At 53.0% G+C, this 23,989-nt stretch overlaps 2 protein-coding genes across 2 annotated transcripts; both read right to left on the bottom strand.

The window, feature by feature from the left end:
- Positions 1–4,007: 4,007 nt before the first annotated feature.
- On the bottom strand, positions 4,008–9,320 carry FOXL1 (forkhead box L1). The gene is made up of 2 exons (XM_084905676.1): positions 9,164–9,320; positions 4,008–7,249 (listed from the first exon to the last, which is right to left on the bottom strand). The coding sequence occupies exon 2, from the start codon at positions 7,078–7,080 to the stop codon at positions 6,016–6,018; it is 1,065 nt and encodes a 354-aa protein (XP_084761802.1). The 5' UTR covers positions 7,081–7,249; positions 9,164–9,320; the 3' UTR covers positions 4,008–6,015.
- Positions 9,321–16,028: 6,708 nt separating this feature from the next.
- Positions 16,029–19,014, bottom strand: FOXC2 (forkhead box C2). The gene has a single exon (XM_084905125.1). The coding sequence runs from the start codon at positions 18,477–18,479 to the stop codon at positions 16,905–16,907; it is 1,575 nt and encodes a 524-aa protein (XP_084761251.1). The 5' UTR covers positions 18,480–19,014; the 3' UTR covers positions 16,029–16,904.
- Between the last annotated feature and the right edge of the window lie 4,975 nt (positions 19,015–23,989).

The raw sequence follows: 23,989 nt of genomic DNA, 5'->3' as shown, positions 1-23,989 counted from the left end.
AGGAAAAGCCTTGGTGCGGGGGCAGAAATAAGGAGTTTTGTTCATTCCCAAAGCCCTTGAGCTCACAATGGCAGGGCTGCCATCCCTGGGGGCCCCTGCTAAGCTCCTAGGAAACCCCACAGGGACTTTGCTCCCCTCGGCCTGTGCAAACAGACTCTCCTGTGGTTTTCCGTGGCTCCCCTGCCACGCAGAGCTGCTTTTTTGCTTTTGGTTTCGTGTTCAGACGATCGGATCATTAGGAGATGGAACATTGCGATGGAGAGATGGACATGAAGGCCAGCCCGCCCGCAGGGAGAACCGGAGAAGCCGGCCCCCAGGAGTCTTCCATTACCTCCAGGATTATGTAACCTGAGCGAGAGTTGTTGGTTCATGATTTCGTTACCCAACTAAGAAGTTGCGATGGAATTGTAAAATAAACATGTTTAGATTCGAGGCTCTCTCTGTCTACGTGGATAAAACCTCCCTTTCCTTGATGCTGTCTGTGCACCAGCTATTTCATAGGCATCAACTAATTCAATTCCAACAACGGCCCTATGCAGGAGGAGTCACGAGTATTCCCATTTCACAGGCGAGAAAGGGGGCCAGAGCTGGCCTATGGATTTAATCCATCATTTGATTTCCCCCTCACAACAGCCAGATGAGACAGTTACTCCCCCCTTGTACAGAGGAGAAAGGTAAATCTCATTAAAGTTATTTTACTATTAAGTTACCGGTGACACACAGCAAGTGAAGGCAGAGCTGGGTCATCAGCCTCTGTCTGGTGGGCTCCAAGGCCACACAGATGATGAGGTTAGTGTAGCCCTCCCTGCCCAGCTGAGGTTCACATTTCTGCCTAGTAACAAATCAGTAAGACCCCAATGACAGGAGGTGTCTACAGAGACCTATTGTAGAAAAGTGCAGAGGAGGCTGTGGAGAGCAGCTACCTGGGGAAGATGGCGATGCCAGAATGCTGGAGAGGCTGAGATTTACATTCCGCACTGCACATCATGAGGAGCTGAGTCGTGCTTTGCAGTCCCTGCTGCCCGAGGACATAACCTTGGGAACACCAGGTGCCGTCGCTCCACCCTTGGAAGAGGCCTGACCTAGACCCTGTCCAGGGCTGAGACACTTCATTTGAATCCTACTTCCTCTGGACCTGGGCATGGGGACAGACACCCTCATCAGCGTGTGATTCACATGTGGGAAGGGGGCCACAGCATCAGCCATGTTCAAGGACATCACCCGGTGAGGGATGACTTTGTTTTAGGTACTCAGCGAACGGATGACAAATCCATGTACAGCCATTCACAGCCCTTAACAACTTCTCCCGGCCCAAAGCAGTGAAGGCAGGGTCTCTACAGCCAGGGGACAGGCCCTGGGGAGCTAAGTCCAGGCCCAGACCCTGGTGTCTTAAGAGGGTCCCAGATTAGGGTCTAGAACCACCTTCTCTTGGAAAGTTGCCAGGTGAGAGAATTCAATCACCCAGAAAGCCAGCTACGGCCCCCAGTATTATCCCAGTTTTATCGGGGAGAGTCTAGTCTTGACTCTTGGCTATCAAAGGTGTGGTCAGGGAAGCTGCAACCAACTGGCCCCAGGGGAAAGTCCTCGGCTGCGCTTGCCATCTCTGTCTGCCCCACCCGGCTAGGTGCATTCAGCCCCTGCTCTGGCCCCGCAGGCTGACCACTATGGACTGCATCATTTGGGTTCCCGGTAGGCTGGATTACTAGAGGGGCTCAGCCAATCAGAGGTCTGAACATGAGGAGAGTGGGAGAGGAGCATGTTTCTTTTGGCTTCCACCTGGGCCAGCACTTGCTGCATCCCCTCTTCCCTGTGCTCACCCCAGGTTGGGCACCTTCCCAGCTTCCTCACCCCTGTAAAGAGTCTCTTCACCCTCCTCTTTCCCAGTGGCCCATCTAAGTGAGTTTCTGTTTCCTCCTAAAGTCCTGGTTCTCGTGCCTGATGGAAGAAGGACTTTGGGACCAAATCTCTGCCCTACCACCTCCCTTTCCCCTCCCTCCTCACTGCCAAGGCATTAAAGACACCTGACTTGACTATGTACCTCCCAGACTTACGGCAGGTCCTCTGCTCCCTTCCTCCAGCCACCTCCCAGGAGAGAACTACATTTTGTGCTCCATCTCATTCACCCACCACAGTGTAGCCCCTGGGTTTGAATCCACATCTGGCCAGTGAGCCCAGTGCAGTTGGCATTCGGATGCCACTGGAAGAGAGAAACCCCCCAGTTCATCCAGACTCCCACACACATCCAGGGTATCTGCCTAACCCCAAGGGCCCTGAATGTGGGGCCTCTGAACAAGGGAAAGGGCAGTAGAGAACTTGCCTTTGGCTATTCAGGCATTTTGCAAAAACTGCTTGAAATGTAGATGAAAAATACTTTTCAAAAAACTGATGCCCTCTAATTATAAAAGCAAACTTTGCTTAATATTGTGTATTTTTTACTCTATGAAACAAGTCCCACTTCATGGAAGCGAGACTCCAGCCACCATGTATGTGGGAAGTCCACCCAGTCCCGGCTTTCACTCCCACTTGTTCCTGGAAATGCCACCCACCCTTGTGGTGGTAACATTAGCCTGCCAATGTCTGGGCAGATAGGCCCTGGCCTCCAGCTGTAACAATATCATCACGTGTGGCTAATTCTTTAACCCACAAATGGTTACACGCTGACCATTCTGCATGAAATGGTGGAGACACATGTGGCCTCCTTTTCAGAGAGGCTCGATTGCATGCAAAAATGACTAAACACCTCCCCTTCAGTTTCTAGAAAACCTTAAGGGGCATTTGAGACTCAGGAGGCCATAAGCCTCTACAAGAGCCTGCACATGTGCAAGGCCAGACAAAGCAAAGGCCTGTGCAAAGTTCTCTTATCCTTCTCAAAGCCATGGCAGTGAAGGTCTCACGTTGATACATCTTCCAAGATTCTTTCATAAAGTCTTTTTTAGTTTTCACTACACTAGTGCAAAAACTAAATTGTTCCTGGCTTGAACTATGTAGAAAAACAAAATATTTTCAAAATTATCAATACTTGAGCTACTTTTAAAGGATTCAGCACTAGATTTGAGACTATCTGTCCCACCTATATGCAAAAAAGATGAATGTCTGACCATCTATATACACCAAACATAAAATACATACACACACATGAACACTTGTATGTGCATATATACATACAATCACATTATTTAATATTGTGCACATGCCTGCATATCCCCCATATTGATCACAAGTGAACTTGTGTGTGTGTGTGTGGTGTGTGTGTGTGTGTGTGTGTGTGTGTGTGTGTGTGTTGTGTTTGAGAGAGATCGGGGCTTGAACCAAAGGTCATTTACAGAAAACAGAGCCTGTACCCCTTGTTTAGATGAGAGCACAGAGGCATACCTTCAGAATGATAGCTACTTCTCCTTTACCCTAAGTATTTTAATTATTTGAAGCCCATGGTTAAATCTGGAACATTAGGAAAGCTATTTGGATTTCTAAGACCCAAAGCCCTCTTTCTCTTCAATAGGAAGACATATTCATGAAACTGTGTAGAACCCACAGAAAATGACCTCACTGTCCACTCCTCTTGGCTTCCCTTAAGCCAGATAAATGCAGGGATGAGGTAACAGAATGTCTCTTATATATGCATAAACCTCCTTACAAAATAGATGTACATTTCTGCCTTTTCCCCTCTGTGACATAAAAAAAATGTTTATATTTTTAGAACTGTAACTCTAAAATGCCATCCTTTTTAAATGGCAGAATTAGATTGTTGGCTTCTCCAGAAGACAGCCATCACACATTAACAAAACACACAAGATAGAAAGTCAAACACAAAAAAGAAAAATATATAAAACATATCCTATACAGCGGCCATATCCCATGCTTTTGGACATGCAGGCAGTATCCAATGGCCCTGGGGTTTCCTGCTCAGGCCCCTGAGATGCTGACAGAGTTCCCACATGTAATCCCAGTCCCCTCTTTCTTATTACATTGTTTGTTTGTTCCCCCCAGTAATCCACCGAGCCAGTCACTGAGAGGTTAGTAAAAAAACAACTTTATTCGCAGAGGCTGAAACTTTGGGGTAACAAACTAGCCAATGGCAGCTCTTCTGCCACATTTTAAATCAATCACAGTAGATCCTAGATCTCAGCAACAGAATCTCATCCAAGTCCTTAACGTCAAGGGCACTCTGTAGCTCACTAACATGTTCCCACCAGCCTGGGTAGAATGCCGTCAGGGAAACATTGATGAGTCAGTCAGTAGCACATAGCTTTAAGGATGAATTCTCAGAAAGTCAATTCTGTGCCTACAAATTATTAAATTATTAGGCTTGTCCTAAATTTCCTTTCCAACATATTAGCCAATAAGGTTCTCTTAATGTAAAGTTCGTGTTCATTTTTATATAAGTCGTAGAAACTATTTAAAGGTCATTTTGAAGCCCTATTGATGCCTACCTCCAGAACTTATGACTTACTGTGCCTATCCCACATTAGATAAAATTAAAGTAACTTGGAAGTTCAGGAAATCTGCTTTAAGATAACCCAAAGAGTGATATCACAGAGGTTAGGTGCATTTTCCAGAAGTTCTGAGCTTAAACTGGGCTGAAAAAATCTCAATTTCTTTTTTTAAAAATCTCAATTTTCTTAACTAGATCTTTGCTGCGGACCCCTGCCTTGCAACCCACCCCTCCTACCAGACTTCCAGTCACCTCCATAATGGGTTTATTTAGCTTTGGCTCTGGGTCTGCTTGGTAGGGGTTGGAGGGAGGAACGGGGTCAAGTTGCAGACTGGGATGCAAGGGGCTGGAAATATCTCAAAGAATCCTCCCAACATGCCTTATGTTCTTTGGGATCCACAGAGTGGCCACCTGCAGATTCCCTTACTCCTCCAGCCCCTAACCCATCTCTCTCTTTGCCTGCTTTCCATGTGTTTGTTTCACCCAACTTTTTTGATGCTAGTAGTCCTTCACTACCCAATTCTAAAAATGTAAAAGCAATTAAACCTAGATCTTGAAGAAAACATGAAAGTAGAAAAATCTTACATTGTCTGCGACATCTTCCCTCCCCTTCACACACTTCCGGTCCCCCCTGAAATCTTTGATCCCTTAAAAACAAAAGTAAAGAGATAGGACTACTGCTAGGGTTGGTAACGTGCCTTGGAGAACCTGTGTCTTGACTAATGACTAATGACTAAATTATATAGTGTGCACTTTCTTAACAGTTGTTAATATAAATGTTTTCACAGGGCAATTGTTATAGTAAAAAAGAGTCAAGTATTTAGCCAAGAATAGAACATGTTTCTTTTCTTGTCTAGAAAGAAAAAAAAGAAAAAAAAAACAGAAAGCTTCTCTATTTAAAATAAAAATGTGGTTTCTCATCTTCCAGCTGGACATTGGTTGCGAATCCTCACCAGGGATTAGATCTGGCAAAGAACCTGAAAAACAGGGTCACCCTCGGTGTCCCCGCAACTGGACTTCAGGGACCATCCCAGCTGTGGGCACCCCCCTATCTCCCAGGCCTGTGGGAGCCAAGGCCTGAGTCACAGCCACAATGGAGCTGGCCACTCTTCCTCCTGCCGTCCTGCCTTCGGGGTGCCTGAGCCTTCGTGTGCCCCAGACACGCAGGACATGTGGTGGGTGGCCGAAGATCACACCTTCAAACCGACCTCAGGTCAAGGAATTCTCATCCCACAGTAGGAGGTCTGAGATGCCCAACCTCCAAGCGGGCAGGATCATTTAAATATCCGAAGAACAAGTCCAGGTCCGGGAAGATCCCTTCCCAGAAGCGCCTCCTTACACCCTCACCCCCTCCCCACCCCCAACACACACACACACACACACACACACACACACACACACACACACACACACACACCTGCGCGCATAAGTTGGAAACACATCCCAGGATCCACACTTCCGCGAGGAAAAGATGCTTTTTTGCTGGTTTTTCAGTCTCCTTCCCCCAGCAGTGGGAGCCCCGGTGACTCGGGAGAAGCCTAGACCGGGGCAGACGGGGGAAGAACGGCTCCGCTGTGCGCTTTTTACTGGAAGTGGAGCAGGGTGTCGGGGAGCTGCAGAGGGAAGTAGGAGAGGAAGGGGATCCCGAGCTGGTAAAAGCCGCCCTGGACGTGCGGGTCCAGCATGAGGGAAGCGTTGAAAGGCGGACAGAGACCAGTGGAGGCGGCCAGAAGCGAGGTCCCCAAACAGCCGCCAACGCCGGGATCCTGCTTGGCACCCGCAAGGAGCTCGGCCCCTGCAGCCGGCTTCTGGCCCTGCCGTCCGGCCAGGATGCTCTCTATGCTGAAGCTCTTGGGCTTGTCGGCGGCGCTCCTCGGAGAGCTGCAGCAGGCGCCGGGGCGCGAGGGCGTCCCCGGGCCATCCACCGGGCGCGCCTGCTGTTCCGCCGCCGCCGCCGCGACCTGGACGGCACCGCCCCCCGCATCCACCTCTGGGGGCTCGAGCCCGGGGGGACCAAGGAGAGACGCCGGCGGTGAGCCCTCCGGGAGGGGCCAGGGGCGCGAGGGCGCTCCCTCGTGGCGGGGGGTCGCGGGCCCGGGCCGCCCTTCCCCGCTCCCCGCCTCGGGCCGCGCCGCCACCGCAGTGCGCTCCGGCGTCTCCTCCGCGCGGGACCGCTTGGCCTCCGGGGGCCCGGCGGCGCCTGGCTTGGGCTTCCTCTTCCGGCGGCGGTAGTTGCCGTTCTCGAACATGTCCAGGCAGCGGGGGTCCAGCGTCCAGTAGCTGCCCTTGCCCGGCCGCCCCTTCTCGCGGGGCACCTTGACGAAGCAGTCGTTGAGCGAGAGGTTGTGGCGGATGCTGTTCTGCCAGCCCTGCCGGTTATCGTGGTAGAAGGGGAAGCGGTCCATGATGAACTGGTAGATGCCGTTCAGGGTGACCCTCTGCTCGGGCGCGTCCTGGATCGCCATGGCGATGAGCGCGATGTAGCTGTAGGGCGGCTTCTGCGGGGGCTCTGCACCCCGGCCCGTGGCCGCCAGGGCGGCCGCCGCCGGGGCGAAGGCCAGAGGCAACCCGGGTCTCTCGGGGCCATACAGATAGAGCATGGGCGAGGCCGCCAGGGCCGGCAGCCGGGGGCCGAAGAGGTGGCTCATGGCGAGGGCGCGCCGGAGGCCGAGCTCCCCGCGAAGCCAGAAGCCCCTGCGGCTTAGGGACCGCGCCCCGCGCCGCGAGGACCCTCCCGGGGCGCCTGCCGCCGCGCGTCTGCCTCCCGCTCAGCCGCCGCTCTCCCCGGCCGCTCCGCGCTCTGTCCCTTCTTCATGGCTTTAGAAAATGTTAAATAATTGTTGTAAGTTTGCTATTATATGTTGACTTAGCGCTGGAAAATAAATTGTCTATGATAAACAGTCGTTGTGTTCTCAGCCCACCCACATTAATTAAAATTTCATTGCCGAAAAAAACTCCGAGCTTTTCCCTCCACGTGTCTTTTCGATACCAGCCAATCGGTGTCGGGGCTATTCCTTCATTTGTTTATAGAATTAGTCTGTTGATAAGTCCGCCCACCCAAGTTGAATCAAGCTGTGTTTATTTGGAAAAATTTCCGGGCACCCAATATATAAACGCACTGATCTGATGTTTGAAATATCGCGTCCACCCCTTGACGCTGTGAGCACACACAGTCAGCGAGGCAGGATGTGGGCCCGGGTGCCTGGGAGCGGGGTCTGCGGGGCCAGGAAGGAGAGGTGGGATGGGGGGTGGAGCGCAGGGGTGAGTTTTTACCGCTGACCTGGGGGAGCCCTCTTCCTCCCCCTCCCCCAACAGCCCAGCCTCCCACAAAAGGTCTTTTCTTCTCCCAGGCTTAGTAGGAGGTGTGGAGATGGCACAGTCTCACGGGATGCCTTCCTAGATCTCTGAAAGCTTTGACATCTGTTGTGGGGAGAGGCATCTCCATCAGAGAGGGTTGGGAGTCTGATGAGAAAAGGATGCAGACCTCCTAGGGCAGGTCCTGGGCTTGCCCCTAAGGAAGTCATGGCCCTGGATAGGTGGCTAGTACCCAGTACCCCAGGGGCAGCAAGCCTCGACCTCCAGGGGAAAGGATCCTGGAGCCCAGCCTTTCCTGAAGACAACACCTCTGGTGCCAAGGAGCGGGATGGGGCTTGGGCTACCTGGTCCAAAGTTTCCAAATACACCGGATTGGAAAGTTCAGGGGGAGAAGCGAAGGTCTTTCTAATGGGACTGAGGTTGCAAGCAAGAAAGACCATAAAAGGGGAATTTGGCAGCTGGCTGGAGAGAGCTGGTATTTGTGAATGCGGGTCTCTTGCTTTATATTCTGCGCTTTCCTGTTTATAACAAGGAGGGGGTTATAACAACTTTACAAGTGCACGCAGCTGGCCCATGATTACATTAAACATTTGGAAAGCCTGCTTGGTCTCCCCCAACCCACCCACTCACTCTGGGGTTCAGTTGCACACACCCCCGCCCCCCCCAGTGCATTTTACATTTGTAGCCACGTCAGAGTTTGAATCAAAAGCCCTGGATGATGCTGATTCCCTTGGAGGTGTCCTGCCCTCACTCCACCTCGTTGGAGGGATGGGGGGCATGTGGCGTGACTAGTTCTTGTTTATGATCTCTGATGAATATCTTTTAAAGGGGGGAAAAAAACACAACACCAGCATTCCGGATGACTGAATTGGCATTCCATTGAGTGAATGGGCCGTGATGCCAAAGAGAAGATGGAGGAGTGTAAGGGGAGTGTGGGGGGGGGGGGAGTGAAAAGGAGGGGGGCATAGAAATTGCCCAGGACTGGCTCCCACCCTGATGGGGATAGAGGCACTCGAGGTGCATTGGGGAGGGGGGGGGGCTGCTACTTCTGCTGTCAGAGAGGCTACACGCTGCTGCAGGCTGGTTTCGAGTGCTCAGGATAACATCACCCCAAAATGGGGAGTCCAGAAGTTTGGGGGTTTCGGATAGCCCGTGAGAGAGCGAATACGTTTGAAATACCGAAAGGAACTGGGCAATCTGAGTGGAAAGACCGGTTTGGGCGCAGGCGCGGCTTGAGGGAGTGCCAGGCCAGGCCCTGGGACACACCTCCCGGCCTCCATCCAGGGCGCGGCATTTCTAACCCGGGGCAACCTTCCTTTGGGACCTGGCCCGCCCGCCCGGGCCTAGGTCCTGAGGGTGGCCCTCTTGCCTGCAGGGGGCGGGGCGCTGTCCTCTCTCTGGATCTCTGGCTCTTACCTGAACACTCCCTTAAACCCTGGAGGGAGAAAAGAGCCTCTATGCCGCGCGCTTTGGCAACCCTGGGCCCCACAGTCCCGGGGCATCCGCAACCTCTCCAAGATCAGCGCGCCCCCAGCGAGTTCAAGTTGGGGTCCAGCTGGGCTTCAAGCCTCGCCCGTTCTAACAGACGCAGAACAAAAGATAAGCTGGTGACATCCACACGCCCACCCCCACCTCCGCACTCTGAGCCCTTCATGGCACCGGAGTCCAGCACGCACATCCCTGCCTCTCCAGAAAGGCACGCAGCCGCAGCGACGCTCCTTCTAAACTCTAAGGCGTATCCGAGCTTGGATTCGTACAATAATAAACACCACCCGATTTGGGCATGGGCCGGACGCGGGCGGAGACACGCGCGTCTGGTGGGCGGGTCACTGATAGTAAAGGCGGAGAGGGGAGAAAAATCCGAGTTCTAGTCGCGGTCTGGAGAGGCATCTCCAGCCTTGCGGCGTGTTTGCTGAGGTTTGCAATGTTTCCCAGAGCTTGCAGCCATAGACCTCGGGCCTGGCGCCCCATCCGGGCTCTCCCGCGGAGATGAATCCCGGCCTCCCAGGTGAAGAGCTTTTGCAACTGCGATGATAGGAAAGACCGCGCTGGAGCGAATTTCCGGGGAGCGCAAGGCAGAAGCCTTCAAGTCTGAGAGCGGATGCGCCCTCGTGCGGAAGCTCTGTGGGTTAGGACCCAGCGAGCCGAGGCCCAGGAGCAGGGACCTGGGAAGAGGAGGAATGGGGGAGAGGGAAAGGGAGGTAGCGGAGCCTGCATTGCAGGACGGCTGGGCAGAGGGGGAGTCCCAGAAAGCCAGGTGGAGACACTGAAAGTTCCCTGTGTGTTCCTAAGCCTTCAGATCCCAGAGAAGAGCATTCATGTCTGATGTCAGTGCGAGCACCACTGCCAGCCCCCAGGGAAGCCCCGAGATGCCCTGCCTGATGTTTCCGGAAGGACCAGGGCAGAAATCAGAAATCGGGGTCAGCGTGGGCTGAGGGTAGACAGTACCTTTCCCAGGTCCCACCTGGGGGGAGAAAGCCTTCTCCTCGGGCAGGCTGGGCAGAGGCCAGCTGCCAACCTGGACCAAAGAGGCGCAAGGGGAGAGAGGAGCTCCAATCTACTGCCCTTTCACTACCAGGGTCACCTACCCTTCCTCTGCTCCGCTGGCAAATTAAAGAGCCAACAGTCACGTTAATGACAACCTGTGTTATCTCTCCAAATATGTGCTTCACTTTCTAACTGTGAAGACAGTGTATATGTATATGTGTGTATGTGTGTAATTGATTCTACCATATGTGCAATGTATTTGAGAAGAGTGAGGGTGGAAAGATGCAGGACTTACTTAGCCAGGTCACCTCACTGACACCCTGAAAACATTGGAAAAGAGGATGATAAAAAAAAAAAAAAGAATGCCATTAATAACTAAAATGTACTGGAGGCTAATATAAGCTGGCACTGCTCTGAGTGCTTTCCTTATGTTAGGTCATTCATTCCTCACAGCAGAAAACTGCCCAGTCCCCATTCTGCAGACCCAGAACTTGAGGCCAAGTCCTCCTTGCAAAGCCAGGGAAACAAGTGCATGGTAGTAGCCGTTGTGTGTGGATGCTATGGGCCCTGTAGCATCTATGAAAGGCAGGGGGCTGACCCATTTCACAGATGACAAAACTGAGGCTGGGCACAGAACACCCCCAAGACACTGTAGGTAGTAAACAGCAGAACAGGGATCAGAACTCACACTTTTTCCTCCGAAGGTAGGTTCTCTGAGGGTTGACAGCCTTAGGTGTCCACAGAAGCTCCAAGGGCTGTGCCTGGAGTAAGCTCCAGAGAGGGGTGGTACTCAGAGCCACCAGAGCTGGAGATTTGGGGCATTATAAGCAGGAAACCAAGCGTCCTCACTTTTATCCTTCTAAAACCCAGAAGCCCCAGTTCCCCCCAGCCCTGCCCTGCTCCTCTCCCACATTGAAAGGACTGGAGAGCCAGGTCTTTGCTGCTTCTTGGCAATGGGGGTAGGGGGTGAAACCCATAGAGCAGGATGAGATTTTCCTAATTATTTATCTTTTAGAGCCCACCTTGTTCCCCCAAAGGATTTAAAGGGTCTAAAAAGGGACAGTTAGGGCACACACTGCCCTAACCAAGCAGTTTATCCTGAGATGTACAACTAATTGAGACCACAGAAGCTGTTCTCTTCTGTTTCCAGGCAAATCCTAACATCTAACAGTATGTCCTTACTACGGGCTGGGCTGGGTCCTGTTGAAGCACTTTCGTGTTCTGTGTTGGATCCATTAATCTTCACAACAGCCTTATTTAAGGACCCCATGGTTTTCCAGTTGAGAAACAAGACCAGAGAGCTAGAGGTGGTATGCCCACCCGAGGTCACATGAACCCCCCACTGGCCTGTGCAGAGGGCCTGCGCTGGTGCCTGTGGACTCAGCTCAGAGACCAAGACTCCGCTGGGGAGCCTGCCTGCAAGAATAACATGAAGGCAGGGAGAACCAGAGGGGCTTCTGGGAAAGGGAAGGCCCAGGCCCAAGGGCTACTGAGTCTGCGGTCAGAGGAGTCTCTGGCCTTCATGACCTCCCAACCTGGGTGGCCATAGATTGAGCACAAAGCTATAGTCCAGGCTCAAGAGGCCAGGGACTGCCCTCCCATGCTCCCCAACTCCATTCCCTTCAGGGACTTGCAATGCCAGCAGGCCCATCAATCTGTCAACCCACCGCCTGCCCTCCACTTCAGCTTTTCACAGCCTCACAGCCCCAGGATGAAGTCCCCATAAGCCTGATGCTAGGAAAACCATCACACCAGGGAGACACATTCGGAAACCTAACTCTCCGCCAGCTGTGCCCCTCTGCCTTTGCTGCACAGCAGGCATCTTGCAAAAGCGAGAGAAAGGCTCCTACAAGTCCAGGCGGTGGCGTCTTCCCAGGCTCAGTGGCTGTCCCTGACTGTGGCTGCCCAGCTTTCCAAGCGCTCTAAAGCATTCCACCCCCTTCCTCACATGCCTATGTCAGAAAGCAAACATTGCAAACGCCTTGGTGAGCTGAGGCCACGCAAGAAACCGGCAGGCAGGGAATGCTTCTCAAAGTTTGGGAAAGCATTCCAAGTATGTGGTGCAGGAAGTCACTGGTGGCTCCGACCCAGCGTGTCCTGCTCACCTGGAGTCCAGCCCCCAGGCGTCCCTGGCCTGGCTGACACAAAGCCGTAAACCCTTGCCGGGACCAGTTTGGCTCTGTGGATACAGCGTCGGCCTGCGGACTAAAAGGTCCCGGGGATCGATTCTGGTCAAGGGCATGTACCTTGGTTGCGGGCACATCCCCAGTAGGGGGTGTGCAACATGCAGCTGATCGATGATTCTCTCTCATTGATGTTTCTAACTCTCTATCCCTCTCTCTTCCTCTCTGTGAAAAATCAATAAAATATATTAAAGAACAAAAAAAAAGCCGTAAACCCTCAGCTTTCTACTTGTCCGTTTCCACCTCACCGATAGCCACCATTGTGCTGCCCAGGGGCGAGCCCGACACACATCCCACAAGGTGCCAGGCACAGGCTCTGAGACCCAGCACATTCTCAAGATACACAGTTCTGTGCATTAATCAAGGTGTCTTTTCTAGGTAACTTCTCATCGGACCAACCTTGCCCAGGAGGGCCCAGTTTTATTTTTGGATTTGGGATGGGAGCTGGAGGAGCGAGGAGGCAAGTGCTCAGCCACCACGGCTTGTTTTCTCCAAGGGGGACCTGGGAACTCTGCTCTCTGTGCTTTGAGTGCTGCTCACAAGCCTCTCCCAGGCCCGGAGGTGACCCCCAGGCAGTCTTGGGGTGGAGAGGAGGAGATGGACCCCGAAAGATTTACGAGCCAAATGCTGAAGTTCCCAGGACCCTGTGTTTTCTTCCCTTCCACATGGGATCTTCACTTCTTGCTGACAGGGAAGGGGAGAGGGGATAACGGAGGACCCAGGGCAGGAGCCCCAGCGGCGGGGAGGGAAAGTGCGGGCTGCCCCGATGCCCTGGCACTCACCTGGTCAGGCTACAGAGGAGCAGACCCAGGCCAGGGCGGAGCCGCCTCTTCACACAGCGGCGAGATGTGGCCTTCTGGTTCCTAGCCCAGCGCTCCCGCTTCCAGGATGGATGTCAACACTGATTTTGGTTACGGTGAAAGGCCTTTTGAACCAGGGCAGGGAGGTCCAGCCAGCCATACACCCCAGTCTGGCCTTGGAGAGAGGTCAGGAGGGCGGTGGTGGCACACCAGCAGCCCTTCCTCCCTGAGAGGCGAGGTTGGGCATCTCTCCACGTCTTACGTGCGAAGCAGAGGCTTCTCCAGCTGCCGCTTCTCTGGACCTGGGAGCGATCGGGGTGCTCAGAGGCCTCAGGGTCTCTCCAGGCTGCCCATGTCTGTCTAAACTGCTCAGAGACACGGTCCAGTGAGAGACACGGGGTCAACTTCCAGGGAAATGGTTTCTGCCATGGTCTTGGGGTTGCTTCCTTGTTATCCGCAGTATCTTTGAGACCTGCAGGACTGTATCTTATTAGGTCACGAAGGAACACAAATGCCAGCATGGCTTTATGCAGACTGCGTTCTGGTGAACCACAGAGGCCCACCAGCCTGCACAGACTTTCAGGCCCTTCCACCCTGTATTTCCTTCCCCCTTCCCGGACAGGCCCTGGGCTTTGGGAGGACCGAGGACCGACTGGCTGAAGGAAAGGGCAACAAGTGGATCTGAGAAGCAGACAGCCTGCGGGCCCAGCACTCAGTCTGTGTGCCTGGGCAGTAGACGTGCAGGGAGCTGGGAAGTCACCAAAAGGCAGTCCCGCTGATGCTTGGATGCCTGCTGCTCGAGGTGTCCTGCTCCTGCTCCAGGATCTTCCTACTCCGCCAGCCCGGGAGAAACAGGCTCCCCGAGGCCCCAGGTCCACATCGTGGCTGTAAGGGCTGAGCTGAGCCAGCTCTGAGCTCAGCGCCCAGCACATGGGCCAGCCCTCTGGCACCCACACCTTGCTTGGCTCCTAGGGCTTCCGACTGAGGGATCCCCAGGTGACCCTCCACACCCCAGCCCTCCACACGAAATGCGATCCCCCAAGTTGCCCATGTTCCCAGGGGAATGAGGAGCCCCTCACTATGTCATGCACCCAATTGGGGGAAACTTTCTGGAGAGCTATCCCCACAATGGGGACTTCAGATGCTTTCCTGAATGTAGAAGATCCAGGGCGTATAGAGGCTGAGCTGGGACTCTCGCCTAACCCCATCCCCTTTCTCTGTCTTGTATTCTCTGCGTGTCTCTCAGAGCTGCTCTGATTGCCAAAACTTAAGATGAGGGTAATCTTTTGGGAGGACTCTTTGAAACACCTGGGGAAGGGAGAAAGCCAGCTAGAATACTCTGGCTTCTCCTGCGGCAACAGCATAAAAGAAACAGGAGCAAAACGAAACCAGCGAAACCAGCCTGCCAGAGCTGGGCAAGGAGCCGGGCTGCCTCTTTCTCTGCAGCTCAGAGAGGGGGCTCTCTCTCTCTCTCTCTCTCTCTCTCTCTCTCTCTCTCTCTCTCTCTCTCTCACACACACACACACACACCTCTCCCCACCCCGTAGCTAGCTAGTCCAAAGCACTGTGGCCTGGGGGCCTGCCCAAGGCAAGCCTGGAGCACTGGGGCTCCCGTCCCTGCACATTATGAAAAGGAATAGAAGGCAGCGTTTTAACCACATGCCATCTCTGGGGCCACAGACTGAAAGAATCTGGGTCACATATACGGGGGAAATTGTTATGATCAAACTTTTCCTAATTCTATCTCAGCACGACCTAGAGACAGAATGCCATGTTTAAAACAACAATACAGCACCCAGGTTATATCTCACGTAGTCGCTGCATCCAGGAAAATCACCTTTTGGGAAATCATCCTGGCTCATAATGTCCCTTTCACGTGGAGTTTGGCCCTGGGGGAGGCACAGCTCACCTGCTGGCATGGGAAACATCCCCCTATTTGGAGCTCCAGCCTCAACATTCAGGCACAGGGACGGACCAGCAGGGGAGTTGGCGGGTTTGGGCCAGTGAAATCGATAACAAAACCGTGTCCCCTTTGGCCACATCTCACCAAATTTGTGTTGCTATTAAAAATAAAAATATGAGATATCAACATTGAAAAAAGAAATAACCTCGTTACTTAAAGTCTGAAAAGGTGGATAAATGTAGAACCCAAGCCCTGGAAATTGTTTTTTGAAGAGCAAGGAAGCTTTATGATTTTTCACTGCAGTAGGGTAAGGATTTGGAAATCAAGTAGAGGTCTGAAATGCACCTCTGAACAGGCCATTTTTGGGATGGTCACTACACGCTACAGACTCGGTCCCCTCTGGTCGTTCACTGGCCCAGTGCAAACTCGTCTCCAAAAAGCCACTGAAGTGGGTGAGTAAGCCCGCATTTTAGGAAATCCAGGCGAAGCTGGACTCCTCCTGGTTTGCAGTTCGCTAACAGAAGACGCGTCTCCTTCCCCACCTAAATCGGGGAAGGGTGGGCATTCACGTGGAATGGCACTGCATGTCTGGACAATTGGCCTGTTTTTCTGCCTTTAGCAAAATGCATGACAGCAAATGACATTCCAGCATGCAGTCCTTCTGGCAGTTGCGTCTAAGCGGGACCGTCCATGGTCTGGTCCGCCTCAACCAGGTTGAAATTCCAAATTAATAGAAAGCCTTTTCAATCATGAAGACAACAAGAGGGAAGGATCCCCCTTGTTCTGTGATCACCTAGATGTGTCTGTCTACACACTTACCCGCCTGTGTAACAGAAATAACCTACGCAGGTGGATTTGCACACCCACCGCGACTTTGTTTTAAATGCGAGAACACAAACACACTGTGCTGGGGGCAGAAAAACAACATGGGTTTATTTTAAGGTACGTACAACAATGAAGACCACGTAAGACAGACACAGGTGACGTTAAATTTTTTAAGGTTTTTTTTTTCTTTTCTTTTAGGAATGCTCAAGGAGAAATCTACTATACAAAACCATCACACTTTGTAAATAAAAAGTATCAGATACTTGACTTCTTTTTTAGGCCAACAGCAACAAAAAAAATAAATTATGTTCTTGTTTTGCAAAAGACCTACAACTGGGGAAAGAATTATATCTGGTAATTGTCCAAGGGGGAAACCCCACATAAGGTTTTATGAATTTTCGACTTGGCAGTTAGAATGGTTGGGCAAGATGAAAATTATCCAGTGAACTCAACTTTAAATATTATATTAATGGCTCTGAACAACAACAACAACAACAACAACAACAACAACAAAAATAGCCTGATTACAAATCCACACGTTTGTACAGCACGGTTAGAGAAATTTAAAATTACACACAGCACATACACAAATCTATAGAGATCCCCATAAGCCTATGGAAGTCTCTACAGAGAGTCATTTACTGGGTCGCTATGGGATTTGGTCCATAATTTAATTTTGGAAACCTCCCCCGAGTGGAGCGGAGAGCACAGCCATCCTGGTAGGGGAGGGGGATTTTAATATTCATTTCGTTGGGCTACGTCCCTTCACCGGGGAGGGCGCTTCGCAAGAACCTCAGAAACGGGGCGGCGAATGTAAGTTACCTGCAGCTTCCCGCTCTGCTCCCGGGTTTGAGAAAAAAAGCTGGCGGTCGCGTTTGGGTTCTTTTCTTCGTCTCTGCAAGGCTGGACTGTCCGAGAGGGTCAGGTCTGCGAGGCGAAGCCGGGACTGTCCGAGAGGGTCAGTATTTGGTGCAGTCGTAGGAGTAGGGGGCGGCGTGGCGGTACAGGGACGGCGTGGATCTGTAGGGCAGCTGACAGCTGGCGTTCCCGCTCACCTGGGGTTCCCCGAGGCTCGAGTTCTCGATCCCCAGCCGGTGGGAGTTGAACATCTCCCTGACGTTGGGGAAAGTCTGCTGCTGGGCCGCGAACGTGTGGCCAGGAAGGTGGTTCAGGTCCCCGCTGTGGTTGAGATACCAGGAGGCCGCCTGGGCCGCGGCGGCCGCGGGCTGCGGCGGCGCCGACTGGGGCGGCTGGGGGGCCGGCGGGGGCGGCGGCGCCTGCGGGTGGTGGTGGCCGTGGTGCGGGTGGTGGTGGCCCGCGGCGGCGGCGGCGGCCAGCGCGCCCTCCTGGCCCGCGGCGGCGAGGTTGAGGGCGCTCAGGGGCGACGTGGGGCCGCCCGGGTGGTCCGAGAGGGCCTCGTCCAGCGCGGGCGGCACGCACATGTGCGCGGGCCGCTCGGCGCCCGTGTACAGGCTCATGGCGCGCATGCTGCACTGGTAGCCGCCGGCCGCGCCCGCCTCCAGGCCCTGCGCGCACGGCTGCCCATAGGCGGCGGGCGGCGCAGCGGCCGCGTAGGGCAGCGCCAGCGGCGGCACCACCAGGCCCGCGCGCCCCGCCGCCGCCGGGCTCAGCTCGCCGCCCGGCGGCGACGTTCGCAGCGTCATGATGTTCTCCACGCTGAAGCCCGGCAGCCCGTTGGGCGGCGGCGCGCCCGCGTGGTGCTCGGGCAGCGAGCCGTCGTCGGGGGAGCCGGCGGGCGTGGAGGCCGCGCTGCGCGGGCTGCCCTGCAGCGCGCTCTCGGGGCTCAAGGTCTCCACCTTGGTGATGACCGGCAGGGCGGGCGACGCGGCCTCGCTCTTGATCACCACCACCACCTTCTTCTCGGTCTCCTTGGGGGCGTCCGCCAGCCCCGGGGGGCCGGCCGGGGCGCCCTTGGCCGCCGCCGCCGTCGGGGGCGGCTCCTTGAGGTGGGCCCGCTCCTCCTTCTCCTTGGGCACGTCCTTCTTCTTGAAGCGCCGCCGGCGCCGCAGGAAGCTGCCGTTCTCGAACATGTTGTAGGAGTCCGGGTCCAGGGTCCAGTAGCTGCCCTTGCCGGGCTTCTTGTCGTCGCGGGGCACCTTGACGAAGCACTCGTTGAGCGACAGGTTGTGGCGGATGCTGTTCTGCCAGCCCTGCTTGTTCTCCCGGTAGAAGGGGAAGCGGTCCATGATGAACTGGTAGATGCCGTTCAAGGTGATCTTCTTCTCGGGCGCGTTCTGGATCGCCATGGTGATGAGCGCGATGTAGCTGTAGGGCGGCTTCACCAGGTCCTTGGGCGCCGCGGGCTGGTGGTGGTGGTGGGGGTGGTAGGGCGCGTAGGAGCGGCCCATGCCCGCGCCGCCGTACTGCTCCGGGTGGCCCGAGTAGACGCCCATGGGGCTGGCCATGCCGCCGTAGCCGCCCGCCGCCGCCGCCGCCCGGTAGTAGTTCTGCTCGCTCAAGTAGGGCACCACTCCCAGCGCGTTGGGGTCGGACACGGAGTAGCGCGCCTGCATGCTGTGTCCGAGACAGGCTCGCCGCCCCTGTGCTGAGCGCACGGACCGCGAGGAAGGCCCTGCGAGAGCGAGAGAGCGAGCGGGAGTGAGAGAGCGAGAGAGGGAGGGAGCCGGCCGGGCGGGGGGAGCCCCGGGTGCTTGGAAGCCTCGGGGACGAGGTTGGAGGAGGCGCCGGCGCTTGGCTCCCGCCTTCGGACGGAGAAGGGGCGCGCTCGCTTCAGCGGACCGGAGGGATCAGCATCCTGGAGGGCGCGACCCGGGCGAGCTCAGCGCCGGCCCCTGCTCGCTGGCTCCCTCGCTCGCTCGCTGGCTCTCGGGACCCGGCGGGTGGCAGCTCCGGCGGGCGGCTGGGGACCCAGCGGGGACGCCGCGCGCGCAGCGGACCGAGGCTGGCCCCCTGGTCGGTGCCAGGAGGGGTATGGCGGCTCTCGGAGCCTCCCGGCAAACCGGTAGCCCTGGGGGTCAGCGAGCCGGGGTCCAGACGGGCTGCCCTGCCGCCGAGCCCGGAAAAAAGAAGTAAAGTCCCTTTTAGGGATTGGGAAAAGTTTCAAAAGTCTTCTTGCTGAAAGCGAGTTTTTACTTTCCTCCGGCCACGCCCCCTCCGGGAACTTTGCACCAATGGCTCCGCGGCTGCGGGGAGTTGGCACCCAATCAGGGCGCGGGGAATCCGTCGGCGCTAAGACCCAGCCGCGCGGAGCCAGGCTTGAACACTGCTCAGTCTCAACGTGAAAAGATTTTTTTTTCAAGAAAAAGAGTTATATCTTATTAAGTTTTATTTTATTATCAAATTTTGGTTCGTGGGCCCACGTGCGCAGAGGGGGGAAAAAGATGCTCCTTTGCAAAAAAAAAAGTTAGTTTGAAAAATAAAAGCGAATTGATTCATGTAGTCAAATCTCTCTCTCTCCCAAAAACCTTATACGTACCAAAGACCCAGGGACTATTTTTCTTATTAATGAGTGATGAGGAGAATAATTAGATTTCCTAATTGCCGGGGCCCAGGTGTAATGGATTCGAAGCAAACGTGCTGGCTTGGCCTGGAAGGGGCCTCGCCTGGATGTTATTATTGAAGCCAATATTTAATAATCAACAGGGAGTTTCCAGGTTCGGGGCCGTCAAGAATAACCTAGGAAGGTTTTTGGGGTGCATTACAGAAATGGAGTGCCCCTTGCCCCCACCTGAGGAGGTGGGCCGCGGTATCTATATGGGGACATGAGGGGAGGGATAGTAATATCTTGGTCCTTTAATCCTGTACACTCGCAGGAGGATTCGGTAATTCGCCGCGTCCGTGTGAGCAGTTTTGTGGAATTTGGGGAATTACGGTGAAACAACTCCGTTCAGCTCCCCCTTCCCCTCCCGCATAGACGCCTGCAGCCCACAACTCCGGCTCCCTTTTCCCGGAGAGAAATGCCCTTGGAACGCGCTCCGAGCGCCGGGAACAAAGCAGCGGGTCCCCGGCGGGCAGAGCCCGGCCCCGCGGCCCGAGTGGAGGGCCGGCGGCTTCCCGCGGGGCCCTCTCCCCGCGACGCGCGCCCCCCGCGCGGGCTCCCTACCTGGCCTGCGCCCCGACCGACCGCCGACCCGGGCCGCGGCTCCTCTCCGCGCCACCGGCAAAGCCCCTCTGGCGCTCTCCAAAAGGATTTTTGTTTTCTCGGTGGGGTTTGGCGGGGTGGTGTTGGATAGGTGGTTCGGGCACCGGGGCTCCGTGGTAGGTAAGTAAGCGGACTGCAAACGGTTTCAGACACCCCCCCAGAGAAGCTGTTCTTGGGGATCAGGACTTGGAACGTAGGGGTCCTCGCCCTTCCAAGTTTTCTTTTTCTCTCTAGGAATCCTGGAAAGTTTGTTTATTTGTGGACGGAATATTTATCCCGTCAACACCTCGGATCGGCGGGCCCCCCTTTGCCCGCTTCCCCTGAAGGGGCGGGATCCCCCTTCCCCCCAAGAAGGGCTAAATGCTGGTCAGAATTCTCCTGGAAGTTGTCCATCCGGTTGGGTGGGGAAGAAGACCAGATACAACATTTGTTTCAGGTTTCCTTTTCCCCTCCTCACCCTCATCAGATAGATTCCCAGGGAAAAGGCGAGAATCTACCATCACACTTGGCTTTTGGGAGGTGAATAGAAGGCATGGGGGGGCTTCTCATTCATTTTCAATAAAAGGGCAAAAGAAAATACATGTACGTGCATGATCGACAAATGATATTATCTCGTGAAAAACTCAGAATCAAAGAGAAAGTGCAGAACAGGTTCCTATTACCTTGACTAGCCTGCTTCTGAAACACTATTTTTTTATGGCTGCTCTGAGTTCTTGTTCTAATTTGATTTTTTTTTTTTTCCCCAACGAAGTAACATAAAGCTTCCCAGACCTTAGCTCACAGGTGAATGGTTTGAGAGTTCTCTCACCCCACCCCCTCAATTCCCACTACGACTTTATTATTTTTTAATACCTCTCTAGTATGTTCACATCCATCTTTTTTTCTTTTTTTTTTAAGTACTCTGGCGAAAAGTGCCTTTCTCGGGGAGCGTGTGACAGGCACTCAGAGCTGCTCACAGTTTTACTGGAAATGCTGACTATTGGTCAAGAAACACTCCTCGGTCTGCAGGCTTCCTGGAGAAATAGTATTTACCCTGCTTTTACGAGGTGCTTTCTTAAAAGCTTTATCACAGGGATAGGCGAAAACCCAAAATAGCCAAGGACCATGGAAAATACATTCAAAAATATCAGTTTCTGCAGAAGTTTGCACTTACCAGGCTGTCCAGGTTTAAACCAATGTCATCTGAAAAGCACTAAGTTGAGTTGCCAAAATTAGTACTCCCCTTTTCCCCCTCCCCTAAAAAAAAAGGTGGGAGTTGGAGGAAAGAAATCCTTATAATCAAGACAGAAAAGGTGAGAGAGACATTTTCCTTTGCCCCTGGAATTAGGTTTCTTCTCCGCTCAGTAGGACTCTGGGAGAAATGTTTGTTCAGGTTATTAAAACAACACCTTCCACACACCTGGGCTTTGCAAAAACCATATTTCCGATCTTTTCTGTAACCTGCTCGGGTATTTTGGACTGGGGGGCTGCTCTCATTTCTTGCTGATTTCTTCCTTTCCTGACCTCGTTATCCATGAGCTGAAAGCAGAATCCAGTCCCAGGAGGCCCTGTGTCCTTCTAGAATAATAAGCGACGGTAAAGACAAAAGATATTCAAGTCACCCAGACACACACCACCACCACCATCGCTACCACCCCATTGCATTCTCTCCTCCGAGCCACCAGCTCAGGCACCTGGAGTCGGCTCGGGTGACCTGGAGTGTTGGCACCCCCTTGAGGCCAACGGAAAAACTACTCTTAAAAAAAGGAGAAGAAAAAAATCAGATCCTCTGGCTACAATGAAGGTGCTGACATCTTATGGATGCAACTTAACATTGCATGGCAGAAATAAAGCCTTCAAAATCAGAAGTAAATAAACTGTGTGCCGTGCGTGGTTTAAAAAACACACAAGTAACACATAACATTTGCCATAGCTTTGCAATGTGTCAAGAACACCATCTGTTGGAAAACAGAAATGTCTTTGAAACTGCTAGGAGAGCATGAAATCCTCTCTAGGGAGATTCTCTTGTGTTTTAAGCAAATAAAATCTGTGCCTCTTAGGTGGCTAAGTCTTTTCTTTCTTTTTCTTTCTTTCTTTCCTCCCTTTCTCTTTCCTTCCTTCCTTCCTTCCTTCCTTCCTTCCTTCCTTCCTTCCTTCCTTCCTTCCTTCCTTCCTTCGTTTCTTGTTCCAGGGCTGTTGAACAAATTGCTCCACCAGGTCTTCCCAGGCAGCTGTTTTTCTGCCCTGCACGAGTTTCAGGGAATTCATCAGAAAAAAAATGTGTGTACTTGATGTGTATGTGGCATTGGATTTAACTTGAAGGAGATTTTTTTAAACGTGTCTGCAGCAGCATCTGTGTTTTGTTTGGCTTTTTATTTATTTATTTAAAATATATTTTATTTCTTTTTTACAGAGAGGAAGGGAGAGAGATAGAGAGCTAGAAACATCGATGAGAGAGAAACATCAACCAGCTGCCTCTTGCACACCCCCCAACGGGAATGTGCCAGCAACCAACGTACATGCCCTTGATCGGAATCGAACCTGGGACCTTTCAGTCCGCAGACTGACACTCTACCACTGAGCCAAACCGGTTTCGGCTGGCTTTTTATTTCTTTAAAAAAATTAATAAAGGATAGGTTCGAGAGTACCTGGGGAAATTTGAAAATGGAGTGCATATTAGATAATTATTTTGTATCAAGGTTAAAATTCTTGCGTGTGATAATTATGTGGCCAAGTAAGAACATGTTCTTGTTTTTAAAAAGTGCATGTCAAAATATTTAGCACTGACAATCATCATCTCTGCCACTTTTAAAAGATTCTGCCAAAGGTGAGGAGTAGGGGAACTGATGGAGGAGGAGAGAGAAGGGTATCTGAAATATAGTAAAATGAGAACAATTGCTGACTTGTGGGTATTCACTGGGTACTCTTCTTGCAATTTTTCTGTAAGTTTAAAAATTTTCAAAATTAAAAAAAAATTGGAGGAAAATACCTTTGCTACTCTGAACATTTAAAAAGGGATGTGACACAAAGTAGACATCTTTCTACAGAATTGCAAACCCTAATATGGGGACCCAACTTGACCTCTGTGTTCCCTCTCCTTGGGCTCTGGAAGTTTCTAAAAAAAAAAAAAAAAAAAAAAAAAAAAAAACAGCCACGGAATTTATCACAATAAGTTGTGGTTGTCAAAGAAAAGAAAAAAAAGAAGCTGGTTTCCTTTTTCATTTATTTATTTATTTATTTATTTATTTATTATTTTTTTAAATCAATCTTTATTGTTCATATTATTACAAAGGTTCCTCATTTCTTCCCCCCTCCACCAGGTTCCCACCCCACCCTCGGCCCCCTTCCCATCCCCCATTGTCTAAATCCATAGGTGCACAGTTTATGTTCAGTCTCTTCCTCCCTCCCTTTCCCTGATAGTAAATCCCTTTTCAGATAGTAAATCAGTTACTTAGCATTTTCTCATATCAATAATACCTCCACATGCCCAAAGATACACTTCATACAAAAGACATTTCCAAATAGGTCAACCAACCTCATCTAGGCCCCACACAAGGCACTCACAGATCAACACCCCAGCGCTATACTAACTCAACACATCCAGATCTAAGCCTTCATCACTTAATTCAGCAGACCCTCAAGTTCCCGCAAAAGTTTCCAGCCATGTCTGAGAGGCAGCCGTGGGGCGGGGGCGGGCAAGGAGCGAGCTGTTCCAGGCCTGGCTGCTCCGGGCCTGGCCTCTGTTGCTCTGGTCTATTCCACAACCAGCTGCTCCGGGTCTGGCCACTGCCGCTCCCGACCTGGTTGCTCTGGGCTTGGCTGCTGCTGCTCCGGGCCTGGCCGCTCCCAGCCTGGCAGCTGCTGCTCCTGGCCTGGCCGCACCCGACCTGGCTGCTCTGGGCCCGGCTGCTCCGGGCCCGGCAGCTCCGGGCCTGGCAGCTG

Source organism: Pipistrellus hanaki (assembly GCF_964339955.1).
Source record: "Pipistrellus hanaki genome assembly, chromosome: 15".
NCBI classification, from domain to species: Eukaryota; Metazoa; Chordata; class Mammalia; order Chiroptera; family Vespertilionidae; genus Pipistrellus; species Pipistrellus hanaki.
This window is presented reverse-complemented; position numbering and strand designations above follow the sequence as displayed.